At 43.8% G+C, this 12,977-nt stretch overlaps 1 protein-coding gene across 1 annotated transcript in view; it reads left to right on the forward strand.

Annotated features, from left to right (window-relative positions):
- Positions 1 to 12,977, forward strand: part of DOCK5 (dedicator of cytokinesis 5) — a 189,820-nt gene that overhangs the window by 48,396 nt on the left and 128,447 nt on the right. Inside the window, exon 2 of the mRNA XM_082471422.1 lies at positions 10,487 to 10,570. Within this exon, the coding sequence (XP_082327548.1) occupies positions 10,487 to 10,570 (84 nt within the window). The remainder of the gene's footprint in view (positions 1 to 10,486; positions 10,571 to 12,977) is intronic.

Consider the following 12,977-nt stretch of genomic DNA (forward strand, 5'->3'; position numbering starts at 1 on the left):
TGTATGGTCTTGGGTTCTTAGTTTTCTTGTAAGTGGAAAGAGCAGTGGTATCTAGAATTTCCATTAAAGTCATCCAGTTTTAAAGGTTTCTAAAAAAAATTTTTTAAAGATAAGTTTTGTGGAACTCACCAGTGTTGTTTTGTGGTACCAAAAGGCATTTGTGTTGACAATGATTGAAAATGAATATGAATACCTAGATTTAAGTCTCAGCTCTACCACTGAACTAACGTAGTGGTAATAAAGTTAGTTAACGTTTACCCAGGATTTACTATGTACCAGGCACAAATTTAAGTGCTTTACCTTTATAATCCCTTCATGCTCACGAGACCCCTGTATGTGAATTGCTATAATTGTACCCATTTTACAGGTGAGGAAATTGGGGCATCAAGAATTTAAATTACCTCCAATAAGAATCAGTAAATACAGAGCCAGTGTTTGGACACAGGTAGTCTGAGACCAGAGCTGGTATGATTAGCAGAAGTGTAATCCTGTCCACCCCTTAATCGCTCAGAGATTGCTTTTTTAAATCTGTAAAATGAGGCCCATGTTTACTCTTTCTTCTTTGCTGGTTTGTGTGAGGCTCAAATAAGTAATGCAGAGGTTCTTGAAGTGTTGACCTGAACGAGCAGTGTCACTCCTACCTGGGAACGTGTTCAAATGAAAATTCTGGGGCCCCATTCCTAACCTTCTGACTCAGAAACTCTAAAGTTGGGGCCCAGCAATCTTGTGTTTTAACAAGCCCTCCTGGTGATTCTGATGCATGCTAACATTTGTGAACCACTGAAATATTAAATGTTGAATTCATAAAAGAATATTTACAATACTTGTGTAAAAAGAAACTAACAACCCCCCCCCCATGTATCCCCATCTAATGAATTGCAAAAAAAAGTTCTCTGTATATTAGCCGCACACTCATGCTTCTCCATAATAGTCGGACACTGCAGCCCCACCCTGGAAATAAAAGTATTCTGAAATGAATGTTTTTTTTTTAATTTTTATTTATTTATTTACTTATTTATGGCTGTGTTGGGTCTTCGTTTCTGTGCGAGGGCTTTCTCCAGTTGTTGCAAGCGGGGGCCACTCTTCATCGCGGTGCGCGGGCCTCTCACTATCGCGGCCTCTCTTGTTGCGGAGCACAGTCTCCAGACGCGCAGGCTCAGCAGTTGTGGCTCACGGGCCCAGTTGCTCCGTGGCATGTGGGATCTTCCCAGACCAGGGCCCGAACCCGTGTCCCCTGCATTGGCAGGCAGATTCTCAACCACTGCGCCACCAGGGAAGCCCCTCATGTACGCTTTTTATCAGATTAAATATATTCATAATTTGCTGACACTTTTTATCATAAGTGGGTATCAGATTTTATCAAATGCCTTTTTTGCATATATAGAGATGATCATATTTTTTCTCTCTTTTTATCTTAATGTGGTGGATTACACTGATTTTTTTAATGGTCCTGGAGCTGTTTAGGGGTGTGTTGTTCAGTTTCCAAATATCTTGGGATTTTCTAAATGTCTTTCTGTTATTGATTTTTAATTTAATTCCATTGTAGTCAAAGAACATGCTTTGTATGATTTGAATACTTTTCAGTTAACTGGGACTTTTTCTGTTGCCTGATCTGCATCATTTCTGGGTCTTTTTCTATTGATTGCTTTTTCTCCTAACTATAGGTGATTATTTTCCTTCTTCCTTGCGTGTCTTAATAATCATAAACTGAATGTCAGACGTTGTAAATTTTATCATGTTGGGAGTTTGAGCCTTGTTCTGGGATGGAGTTGAATTATGAGGAAACTTTCATTCTCTCCAGGTTTGCATTTGATCTTTATTAGTTGGGATCAGCACAGCCCGTAGTCTGGGGCCAGTTTGGTTGCATTACCAAGGCAATACTGTTCTGAGTACTCAAGCCAGTGGCCACATACCATTAGGTTTCTTGGCTCTGGTTGTGGAGAATGTGAACTGTTCCCAGCTCTGTGTGAGGCTTGGGAGTAGCTCCTCCTCCTGTTCTTTCCCAGTGGTTCTTTTCCTTGCCCTCGGGAATTTTCTTCACACGCATGGGCTGATCAGTAATCAGCTTAAGCTAGTAGGGAAACTTATGCAGCCCTCACCTCTCTGATTCTCTGCTCTGTATGTTCTAGCCACCTTGACTTCCCTGAATTCTCAACTCTCTTCCCTCACCTTAGGGTAACTCCTGGGGCTCTATTTCGGCTTCTCCTCCCTGTACTTTTGCCTGGAGATGCAACTGTAGATTTCCCTCATCTGTTTCCCTTCTCTCAGGCGTCACCCTCCTGTGTTGTATGCTGTTCAGTGTCTGAAAACCACTGTCACATTTTTGTCCATTTTTTAGATGTTCAAGATCATAGCTCATCTGATCCCTGACCCCTGTGGTCCACTTTGGCCACAAGTCTAAATGAATACGTATTGTTAAGTTGAATAGAGAGAAAAATACTCCAAATTCATACTGAATTTCCAATGCAAATCGATTAGCCCAGAGTTATGTATCTTTTTGATTTCATGCTTCTCTTTTCTGTTATGGTGAAGAAACTTCCAGAGACATTACCAGTACTTACTCATTTTTATGTTTCTTCTTATTTTATTCTTACAGCAACCCTGAGGTAGGCAAAATACCAGGTTACAAATGTGACTTTATTGATAAGGAAACTGAAGCCCAAAAGATTAAATGACTTTCCTGAGAGTCCACAATGGTAGGTTTTTGGCCAAGCTGCAGAAAGTACCTTCAATAGCCTGACTGTAATTTGGTGTCCCCTTGGTCTGGTACACTCCGGGCTTCCATTTCTTCATTTATGAAACAAGGAGGTTTCCCAGATCTCAGTGTCTGGCCTTCTCCTCAGTTCTCTGCTTTTCCGATTCGCCCTTCGCTCCCAGCCACATGTACACATTCTGTTTTCTCATGATACTTTCAGTAGGACGTGACTCTGGTGTACATAATATGGGAGAAGCTGTTCTAAGACCCTCCTGAACACGCCCCGGGGGCTAAGGGCGACCGACTGAGCTTGTTCTGGGACAGGCCCTGTGGAGACAGACATAACAGCTGCTGCCTTTGTATTTGCATTTTGAGATTGGTGATGTTAAATTAATGGAGTTTCCAGCCTGGTAGGGGATCATTTTCTCAGTTTATCTGTGCTTTGTCTCAAATTTCATGTACATATGGAGAACATCATCACTAACATTTTTGACTGTCATTTCAAAGTGCTTGTTCTAGAGTCTGCAATAATTGGTGGCTTTTATCTTTTCTTTTCTTTTTTTTTTTTTGGCCTCGCCACCACATGCGGGATCTTAGTTCCCCGACCAGGGATCGAACCTGAACCTCCTGCAGTGGGAGTGCGGATGCTTAACCACTGGACCACCAGGGAAGTCCTGGCTTTTTAGATTCTCTATTCCTCAATTATGATTTCTGTCCATAGGGTAGATGCCGCAAACTCAGCCCAATCTTAGATCTGACCATTTTTATCTTAGATCTGTCTCATTTTTATTTAATAAGAATGTATACCAAGAAGAACCTGATAATAATACCTTATTTGATTAGGGGAAGGTGTTCTGGACTTGTTAGTAAGTTAATTGTTTTACTTCCTCATTAAAACCCTGCCATAGTTGCCCTCTGATTTTTTTCTCTTTTACTTTTCCTTAACAAGAAAGAGATCAGTTGAAAAGAATAGAAGCTGGTAGAAGTATAAGCATGGTAACATTAGAATGTGTACTTTCAGTGTTATACCCAGATTGAGAGTGCTATAGCGAGTCCGTGATTGAGACATCCTTGGTATTCTGAATAACACCCTGACTCCTCTGTTGAATCACTGCAGAAATGCTTGGAAGGGGCAGCAAGAAAATGGTTAAAATACTGAACTATTCCCCGATTCTCGTGCTGTTTCTAAGGGGAGCTTTGTACTTAGCTGCCTGCAATTAAATGCATTTGCTGTCCTTAAGGACACCTGCCCTTCGTTGTCCAACTTTACCTTAGGACTGTTGAGGCTAACTTGTTCCGTTACCTGTACAGACCTTCCTGATCCCCAGTTTTCATTGAATGACTTCCACTGTCGTGTTGGTGAGGGCAACTGTGTCCATCTTCGAGGATGTGCCTGCCACCATGCCCGAAGTGGGAAGCCAGACAGGGCAAGAAAGGGGGAAAGAGAAGGTGACTGCCATTTACCCTTTGTCTACCAGGGCTTGTCATCTTCCTAGAGGCTCTGCTACATTCTCCTCTTTGGAAGAATATACTGGTGCCTCCATTTCTTACATAGACACACTGTGGGGAAACTCCTGGTGTTTGTAGAACAAAGACTTTCTATTCTGCAATTTTGAGTTGCCTTGTTTTAGCTTTGCATGTTTCATGTAAATTTAATTTCATATTAATTTAAATGAGATGGCTTGGAGGTAATCCTTTGGTACCAGTGAGGAAATAAATAAACCATAGTTGAGTTTATATCTGTGAAATATCTCTCCCATTAAAGATATATTTATCTGTTCTAGCCACAGATAGATATAATCCTTAAAATAGAGATTTCTAAAGAATAACCAATGAACCGGTCATTAAATCTCCTAACTGGTCATTAAATTCTCCTAAAGGTCTAGAAAATGAAGTTAAGAATCCTGTAAGAGTTGCTCCTGTGGAGGACTGTTGGTGACAAGTAGAAGCTGTTGTCCTCATCTGACAGCCCCTGACCTGGATGACCAGTCTGGAGCCTAATTGGAATGACCAGCATAAAACCACATTTTGTTTTAACTCCTGGGGTCATACTTCCTGTTGAATCTGATTGTCTCATCCTTGTAGTAGACTGGAATTAAAGAGCAAAAGAAAAAAGTCCACTTGGCCTTCTAGGACATTATTGCATTGACCCCAGGGTGAAGATAAAGGCACCTTTTTAGTCTTAATAGTTCTAATGGCTGAAAGTAGGCAGATCAAGATAATAATGAAAAAGAGGAAGTTTGATCATCTTGATAACATTCTGAATAGCAGACAACTCAAGTCAGGACCTCGTTCTGTGTTTGCTGTATCTCTCTTTCATAGACGCTACCAAATGCCTAATAGAAAACGTCATGTTTTAGTTATTCTTCAGGGGGTTGTAATTTGAGGATTCACGAAAAAGCCTAATTTATCAGAAAGATTAACTACTAGTAACCCATCGACTTTTCATTGTCAAAATCAATCCTCTTATTGGGGCCTATCAGACTATTCTTATTATTCTGTTGGTTTCTTGTTGCATAATGCTAAGACCTCAAATTTCTTCTCTTTTTTCCTCTCTCATGAGAGTCAGGTTTAAAAGAAAAGGCCAGGCCAAATCAAAGATTTGGTAAAATGCAAACTACATTACATTTGTAGACATACTGTCTTATCTAGTTGGCTCTGCAAAATTATACTTTCACGATATAAACAGTAAGCTGCTCAGGGCAGAATTCCAGCAGCTTGTCTTTCCCAACCTTACACATAGCAGCCAGCAAGGCGGTTCATACACAGGGACTCCCTTCTCTTGTTTAATTTCCTCAGACAAAACAAGACATTGCGGTGGTGCCTGCTGATTCGAAACGACACAACTTGTTTCTCTTGCCTCTTATCAGAACCTCGTGAATCAGAGGCTGTTGGAGCCATAGGGGTCCCTGAGAGTCATCTGGTCCATGCCTTGTTTACAGATGGGAAACTGAGGCCCAGACGAACTCATCCAAGGTCATGCATGTGTAACTGATAGAACTGAGTCTGCTTTGTTTAACCCACAGGGTTTCCTTTACTTCTCCTTTCTCTGTCTTCCTCTGTAACAGTTATTCACATTCTAGGGAGAAAACATGATCCACTGAGCATGTTAGTTGTATGCCTGTTTTTGAAATAGCACCAGACGAGCAGACAACAGGATCACCAACCTGTATGGGGGTGGCCAAAGGGTTTGTTTGGTTTTAAGTAAAAATAAAAGACGTTTTTCATTTTCACCAAGAACTTCATTGAACAATGTATTCACTAACAGAACGAACTTTTTGGCCAACCCAGTATGGTAAAGAGTGTTTGGGGAAGTTGGGGTCTCGTTTAATGAGAGGATTCTAAGGCAGACAACATACTGAGAATCTATCAGCTTCTTTTCTTTGCTGCCAGGCTATCCCAGGGCAGCCCTTTGGCATCATGGACCAGCCTAGTAAAATGGGATGAATGGGTCTTCACAGGACCGCATCAGAAACAGCTCTGCTGCTGGTAAAGCTGGGCTTCTCGGGGCGAGGTGCTGACCCCTTCTGAGTCTCAGTTTCCTCATTAAATAATATGGTAATTGGCACCCACTCCATACAATTACTGTATTCCATATGGAAGTGAAATCGTAAATTATAACGGAAATGAAGTGGATTAAGGAGGGGGATGGGGAGGGCATGGTTCTAAAGTGCATTGTTGGCGTAAATAGGTGACATTGTAAGTGACTGGAAATCTTGTTAGTATTTCTGCCCAAAGACATGCAACAGAGAGTACAAATGCCCTCTAACTGGTGACTTGTCACTCCAGCGAAAGGCATTGCTGAAGAATGTGTTTCCCATGTGAAGCTCTTTGAAGGCTTGGGTTGGAAAGGCAGATTCTCTCGTGTAATTAGCAGAAGAGAGGCCAGAGAGGTGAGTTGATAATCCCTTTCATGAGCGGTGGGAAACCACAGCTGCTGCTTCTGAGGGAAGCAGAAGTACCTTGAAGTTCGGGGAAGAAGTGGTGAATAACTGAATCGATTGGTGGGTTTTATAAAGGCCACTCTTGTGCTTTGAGCACCTTCTTTGGGCCTCATCTAGTGCCTTGGAATGTGAAAGACACAAAGTAATGTGTAACCAGGTCCCCATTCATGAAGGGTTTACCTTCTGATCGGTGGCAGAGGATAACACAAGATTATCTGTGATTTAAAGCTCAAACTGTGTTAAAGGAAAAATTGCGGGACATCGGAGAAAAAAGAGATCCTTGCAGGGTGATAGGGAGTCAGTAATCATTTGTCGAACTGCATTGTGAATGTGAGCTTTACAGTGTGAGGAAGAAACAGATAAGCTGTTGTTCTAGGCAGAGGTAAACTGTGAGCTGAGCACAGAATTTAGGGGAGGTTATGAGTCCTGACTGGAGCAGAGGGTGGAATTTGGCAGATGATGGAGGCAAAGGTGGATAATTAAGGCCAGGATAATTTCGGGAACACTTTGATTGTCAGGCTTGGGAATCTAGGATTTAAGGAAACATAATAGTCTATGGTGTGCGTGTGTGTGTGTGTGTGTGTGTGTGTGTGTGTTTACAGCAGTCCTTGGTAGGTGTTTGTAGCTTGGAGCTACAGTGCCAGGTGCTGCCTTTGAGAGCTTCTGCTTACTTTCCTGGTGACTAAGGACGAGGAAGAAGTGAAGCTTGGTGATTACACAACACATTGTGACACAGCAACCTCTCTACTTCCTGATTCCATCTGCTGGCGGGGCCAGTGGGAGGAACCAGTTTGGGGGGAGGCAGTGAATGGGGGCTCGAGGGATTCAGGGATGTGAGATCTACATTTTCTATGGAGACCCAGCAGTATACCTAGTGGGCAAAACATTTGAATCAAGTAGCAGTTAGACGAAGGAAGTGAACCTCAGTGGATCAGGAGCTGTGGCCTCGTGGCCCACGAAGAAGGCTAGGAACCAGGAACTAACTCCTTCTGAACGCTGCGCAGTTTCTCCTAGCCCACTTCGTCAGCCTGGCCTTATTCTGAATTCATATTATCGTCCACAAGCTCAATAGCAAACCAGTTCCAGTATCATCTGCCCAGACTTCTGTGCCAAGACTACAGAAGAGCACATATTTGGGTGATTCTCTGCAAAAAGAGAGGCCACTTGAAAAACATGGGGCTAGAGGTCTGCTCCTTCCGTCCCGGGATAGATTGACTGTGATGAACCTGCAGTCAGGCTGGTGATCTCGGCGCATCGCAGGCTCAGCAAAGAGCAGTAGCTACCACGATTGGATTGGATACCTTTCTTGCCTTCTTAATGACCCTTGTGGGATCTGGCAGATGGTTTGATGGATTGAGTGACCAGCCTCATGTGCTCATAAGAGCTGCAGAGATGGGGAACATCATAGGTTCCTTGGATGGTCAGGTCAATGGTTAGAACCAAATCTCTAAGGCGGTTCTTTTTCCCTGAAAGGATGCAGCTCACTCATCATGAGAGAGGGCAAGAAATACATCTACCTTAAAAAAAAAAAAAAAAAAGCTTCATCGAAGTCTAATTTATATACCATAAAATCCACCACTTTGGGGCTTCCCTGGTGGCACAGTGGTTGAGAATCTGCCTGCCAATGCAGGGGACACGGGTTCGAGCCCTGGTCTGGGAAGATCCCACATGCCGCGGAGAAACTAGGCCCGTGAGCCACAACTACTGAGCCTGCGCGTCTGGAGCCTGTGCTCCGCAACAGGAGAGGCCGCGACAGTGAGAGGCCCGCGCACCGCGATGAAGAGTGGCCCCCACTTGCCGCAATTGGAGAAAGCCCTCGCACAGAAACAAAGACCCAACACAGCCATAAATAAATAAATAAATAAAATTTAAAAAAAAATCCACCACTTTAAGCATATAGTTCATTGATTTTTAGTAAATGTGCAGTGTTATATGACCATCACCACAATCCAATCCAGTTTTAGGATGTTTCCATCTCTCTGTAAAGCTTCCTGGTGCCTGTTGTGCTCTGTCGCTATTCCCACCCACAACCCACGAAACAATCAGCTGCCCTCTGTCGCTGATAGACTTGCCTCTTCTGGACGTCACAAGGAAATGGAAGCCTAACATGTTTTGTGCATGTGACTTTCGTTTCGCATAATGTCTTTGAAGCATCCGTGTTGTAGCATGTGTTCGTACTTCATTCCTTTTTCTTGCTGACTGATATTCCATTGTGTGGACAGACCATATTCTACTTATCCACTGATTCTTCCGTGGATGAACTGTTTCCAGTTTTCAGCTGTTGTGAATAATGCTGCTATATTGGTTTCTTGTGGCTGTCCTGACAAATTACCACAAACTTGGTGGCTTAAAACAGGAGGATTTTATTCTCTCGTAGTTCTGAAGGCCAGAGGTCTAAAATCAAGGTGCTGACCGGCTGTGCTCCTTCTAGAGGCTCTAGGGGAGATTCCGTCCTTTGTCTTTTCTAGCTTCTAGTGGTCGTGCCAGTCCTTGACTTGAGGTCATGTTACTTCCACCTCTGCCTCCGTCCTCATGTTGCCTTCTCTTCTGTGAGACTCTCAAAACTCCCTGTGTCTCTCTCTCGTCTGGGTACATGTGATTGTGTTTGGACCACGCCCTGAATTTCCAGAATAACCTTCTCTCCATATCCTTAACTAACTCACACTTTTTGCCACCTGAGGAAACATTCACAGATTCCAAAATCTGATGTGGATATCTTTTGGGGGCTATTATTCTGCCTACCACAACAGCTATGAGTATTCACATGAAGTTTCTGTGTCAGCATGTTTCCATCTCTCTTTGTAGATACCTGGGCGCGGAATTGCTGGGTTGCACGTACATTTCTGTTTAACTTTTTAAGAAACTGCCAAACCGTTTTCCGAAGAGGTTGTGTCATTTTATGTTCCTACTAGCAATGCGTGAGGGTTCCAGTTTCTCCACATTCCTGCCAAGTCTGCCTTTTAAAAATTAATAGCCATTCTGGTGGGTGAGAAGTTGTATCTCGTTGCGGTTTTAATTTGCATTTCCCTGATGACTAATGGTTGTTGGACATCTTTTCTGGTGCTTATTAGTCATCATATATGATTCTCAGTAAAATGTCTCTTCAGAGCTCTTACCTATCTTAAAATGGGATTGCCTTCTTCTTTTCGAGTTACAAGAGTTAGTCTACTGTTTTGTATGATTGTGGTCCGGTCATTGTCAGTCCTAAGGACTGTGGTGATGGAGGTCATCTTGATAAGGAAGGGCTGGGGCACCCCATTTCCCCAAGGTACCTAGAGCTGGGGCGAGGCAGTGTTAGTCTATTACTGGGGGGTAGGTGGGACTCACACGTGGTCCGTTGGCCGCCAGTTACTGTGTCAGGGAAGCCGGGAGATGGCTCGCCCCATGCCCTAGAGATTATAAGCTCAATGGTGTTGTAGGCTGATAACTCTTATCACCATTTTAATTAAGGAGTTGTTTCTGTAATAATATATTTACTATATCTCTTCCCGTACTAAACTATTAAAAATCCCTGGTACAGGGACCACATCTGTGTGTTTCAACACTCTATCTCCAGTCCCTAGCACAGTACGTGGTACGTAGTAGGCAACCAACCAATATTTGTTGGATGGAAGTATGACTGTAACATACCAGTAACGGGAGTCCAGGAGGATGCTGTCTGCTTTCCAGTGGGGGATTCACCTGAAATGGTTAAAGAGAGGGTTATTTGCTGGAGGAGTGGTTCACTAACCACTGAATGTGCTCTTTGGTGACTTGTACTTTTTTTTTTTTTATTTAATGTGTTTGGTGACTTGTATTTTAACTGCCACTGATGCCATCATTTCCCTCTTTTATTTCTCCTTTCCAGCGATCTATAACTACAATGCCTCTCAAGATGTGGAGCTATCCTTGCAGGTTGGAGACACGGTTCACATCCTGGAGATGTATGAGGGTAAGTCTGGATGGCCTTCTGCCAGACATGGAGCAAGGCCCAAACAGTAGAAGTTACTTATTCATAAGGCACTTAGAGCAAATATCAACGTGCTTTTACTTCTGAAGTGATGCTAGTAAAAATCCAGGAAGTGCTCAGGGTATACAGTTTTGGACTGTGGGTGATTTCAAAACAGCCAGCTGAGTGCATGAGCGCAGACATGCCCAGACACCAGAATCAAAATATGTGACTCTGGGGAATTCCCTGGCGCTCCAGTGGTTAAGACTCCGCGCTTCCACTGCAGGGGGCATGGGTTCGATCCCTGGTTGGGTAACTAAGATCCTGCATGCTGCGCTGTGTGGCCAAAAAAACCAAAACCAAAATATGTAACTGCATTTTGTGAGGTTTCAGTGCTGTTATACATATGCCATCCTATTTAATTCTTATGGCAATCCTCTAAGGGTGGCAGGGCAAGGGTTTGTTTCTAATTAAGAAAAAAAATATGTATTATTGACTTTCAAAAATATAGAACTCTTAAAAAATTACACAAGTTAACCCATGCTCACTTTTTTAATGTAGTTCAGAAAACTGATGTTCCGAGTAAATAAGGTGCCTCATGTCATACAACTAGTGACAGAGCCAAATGAGATGAAGCACTGTTGATTTCCAGTGGCTTCTCATGAAGCAAGACCTTAATACATGAAAGATGCTATCTCTTCATAGGTACTGAAAATAAATAGGAAAAGCATATAATTCAACTCATATTCTAAAAGGCAAAAATATTTATTTCTTTGTAAAATTCTCTCAGATAAAATAATTAAATAAACCGATAAAAATTCCAAAAAAAAAAAAATGTGACTGGATGCAGAAGGGCCTGACGCAGCACTGGCTCCAGAGGAGACACGTGTGCCTCTGGTCTGGCGGGAGCTCGAAGGAAGCCCAGCTGCTGAAGTGGCCCTTTCTTCTCAGCACTAAATGTTCCCAGACTCGGGGAGAAATGAGGGAGAGACTTACTGGTGTTGCTGAGATTCCTTCAGGGAATTAGGTCAGGACGACTCTAGGTCCGGAAAGCCTACTAGTATATATCCTGCAACTAGGTCGGGCTGGGGAGGGGGTCCCAGTTAACCTGTAAGTGGGCCGTCGGGCAGTTACCCAGGGCTCCCGGGTCATCTGAAGAGCACAGGTCATGTCTGCGCCCACCCCACCCCAGGCTTCTCACTCCAACTCAAGCTCTCTAAATCCTAACGGGCCTCATCCACGTATCCACATTTCTAATCCAAATGCCTAGAGCACAACAAACATGTCTCTAGGCCCCTGACATTGAGGATCAAAGCAAAGAACATTGAGGGTCCGTTGATTCTCTGAAGATTGGGGCAGGAATGAGGTGGGAACCTAGGCAGATTGTTCTCATAGGGTGAGGCTTGTTAGGACAAGAACTCTGGACTTGCAGGGTCTGGCCCCCCCCACCCCCCCATGTAAATGGTTGTGATGATGGCATGGCAAGGGTGGTCGTCTAGAACCTAGTGTGGCTTCCAAGGGCAAGGCAGACAGACACAGGATGGGGAAGAGGAGATGGGAGGTCCGAAGGAAAGGAAGTACGGCTCGGCCATAGGAAAGCTAAGCCGTCTGCCGCATTGCACAGAAGACTCTGCTTTTACTCTTCCTCCCTTTAGTTTTAGGCAGAGGGCTGGTGGTTTGCATTATCCTTCTCCCCTTCACACAGTTCAGAGTGTCTTCCTGCAGCTTCCAGGGGCAGGGGAAGGGAGGTAGGGCTGCGTGGACGCTTCCCACTCTATTCTTTCTCTCCCATTTTTTTTTTAAAATAAATTTATTTATTTATTTTATTTTTGGCTGCGTTGGGTCTTTGTTGCTGTGTGGGGGCTTCCTCTAGTTGAGGCGAGTGGGGCTACTCTTTGCGGTGCACGGGCTTCTCATTGCGGTGGCTTCTCTTGTTGCTGAGCACAGGCTCTAGGTGTGTGGGCTTCAGTAGTTGTGGCACGTGGGCTCAGTATTTGTGGCTCACGGGCTCTAGAGTGCAGGTTCAGTAGTTGTGGCACACGGGCTCAGTTGCTCCGCGGCATGTGGGATCTTCCCGGACCAGCACTCGAACCTGTGTCCCCTGCATTGGTAGGCGGATTCTTAACCACTGCACCACCAGGGAAGCCCCTCTCTTCCATTTTTATTCTCACCATCTTAGGTCCAGCCAAACATTGATTCCATGGCGTCACCAAGACACTAGGGATAATCTACTTATCTTCTTCCTTTTTTTTTTTTTAATATAAATTTATTTATTTAAATTATTTATTTTTGACTGCTTTGGGTCTTCGTTGCTGTGCACAGGCTTTCTCTAGCTGCAGCGAGCAGGGGCTACTGTTGCGGGGTGTGGGCTTCTCATTGTGGTGGCTTCTTTTGTTGTGGAGCACGGCCT

Source organism: Balaenoptera physalus, assembly GCF_965194825.1.
Source record: "Balaenoptera physalus genome assembly, chromosome: 7".
Lineage (NCBI taxonomy): Eukaryota > Metazoa > Chordata > Mammalia > Artiodactyla > Balaenopteridae > Balaenoptera > Balaenoptera physalus.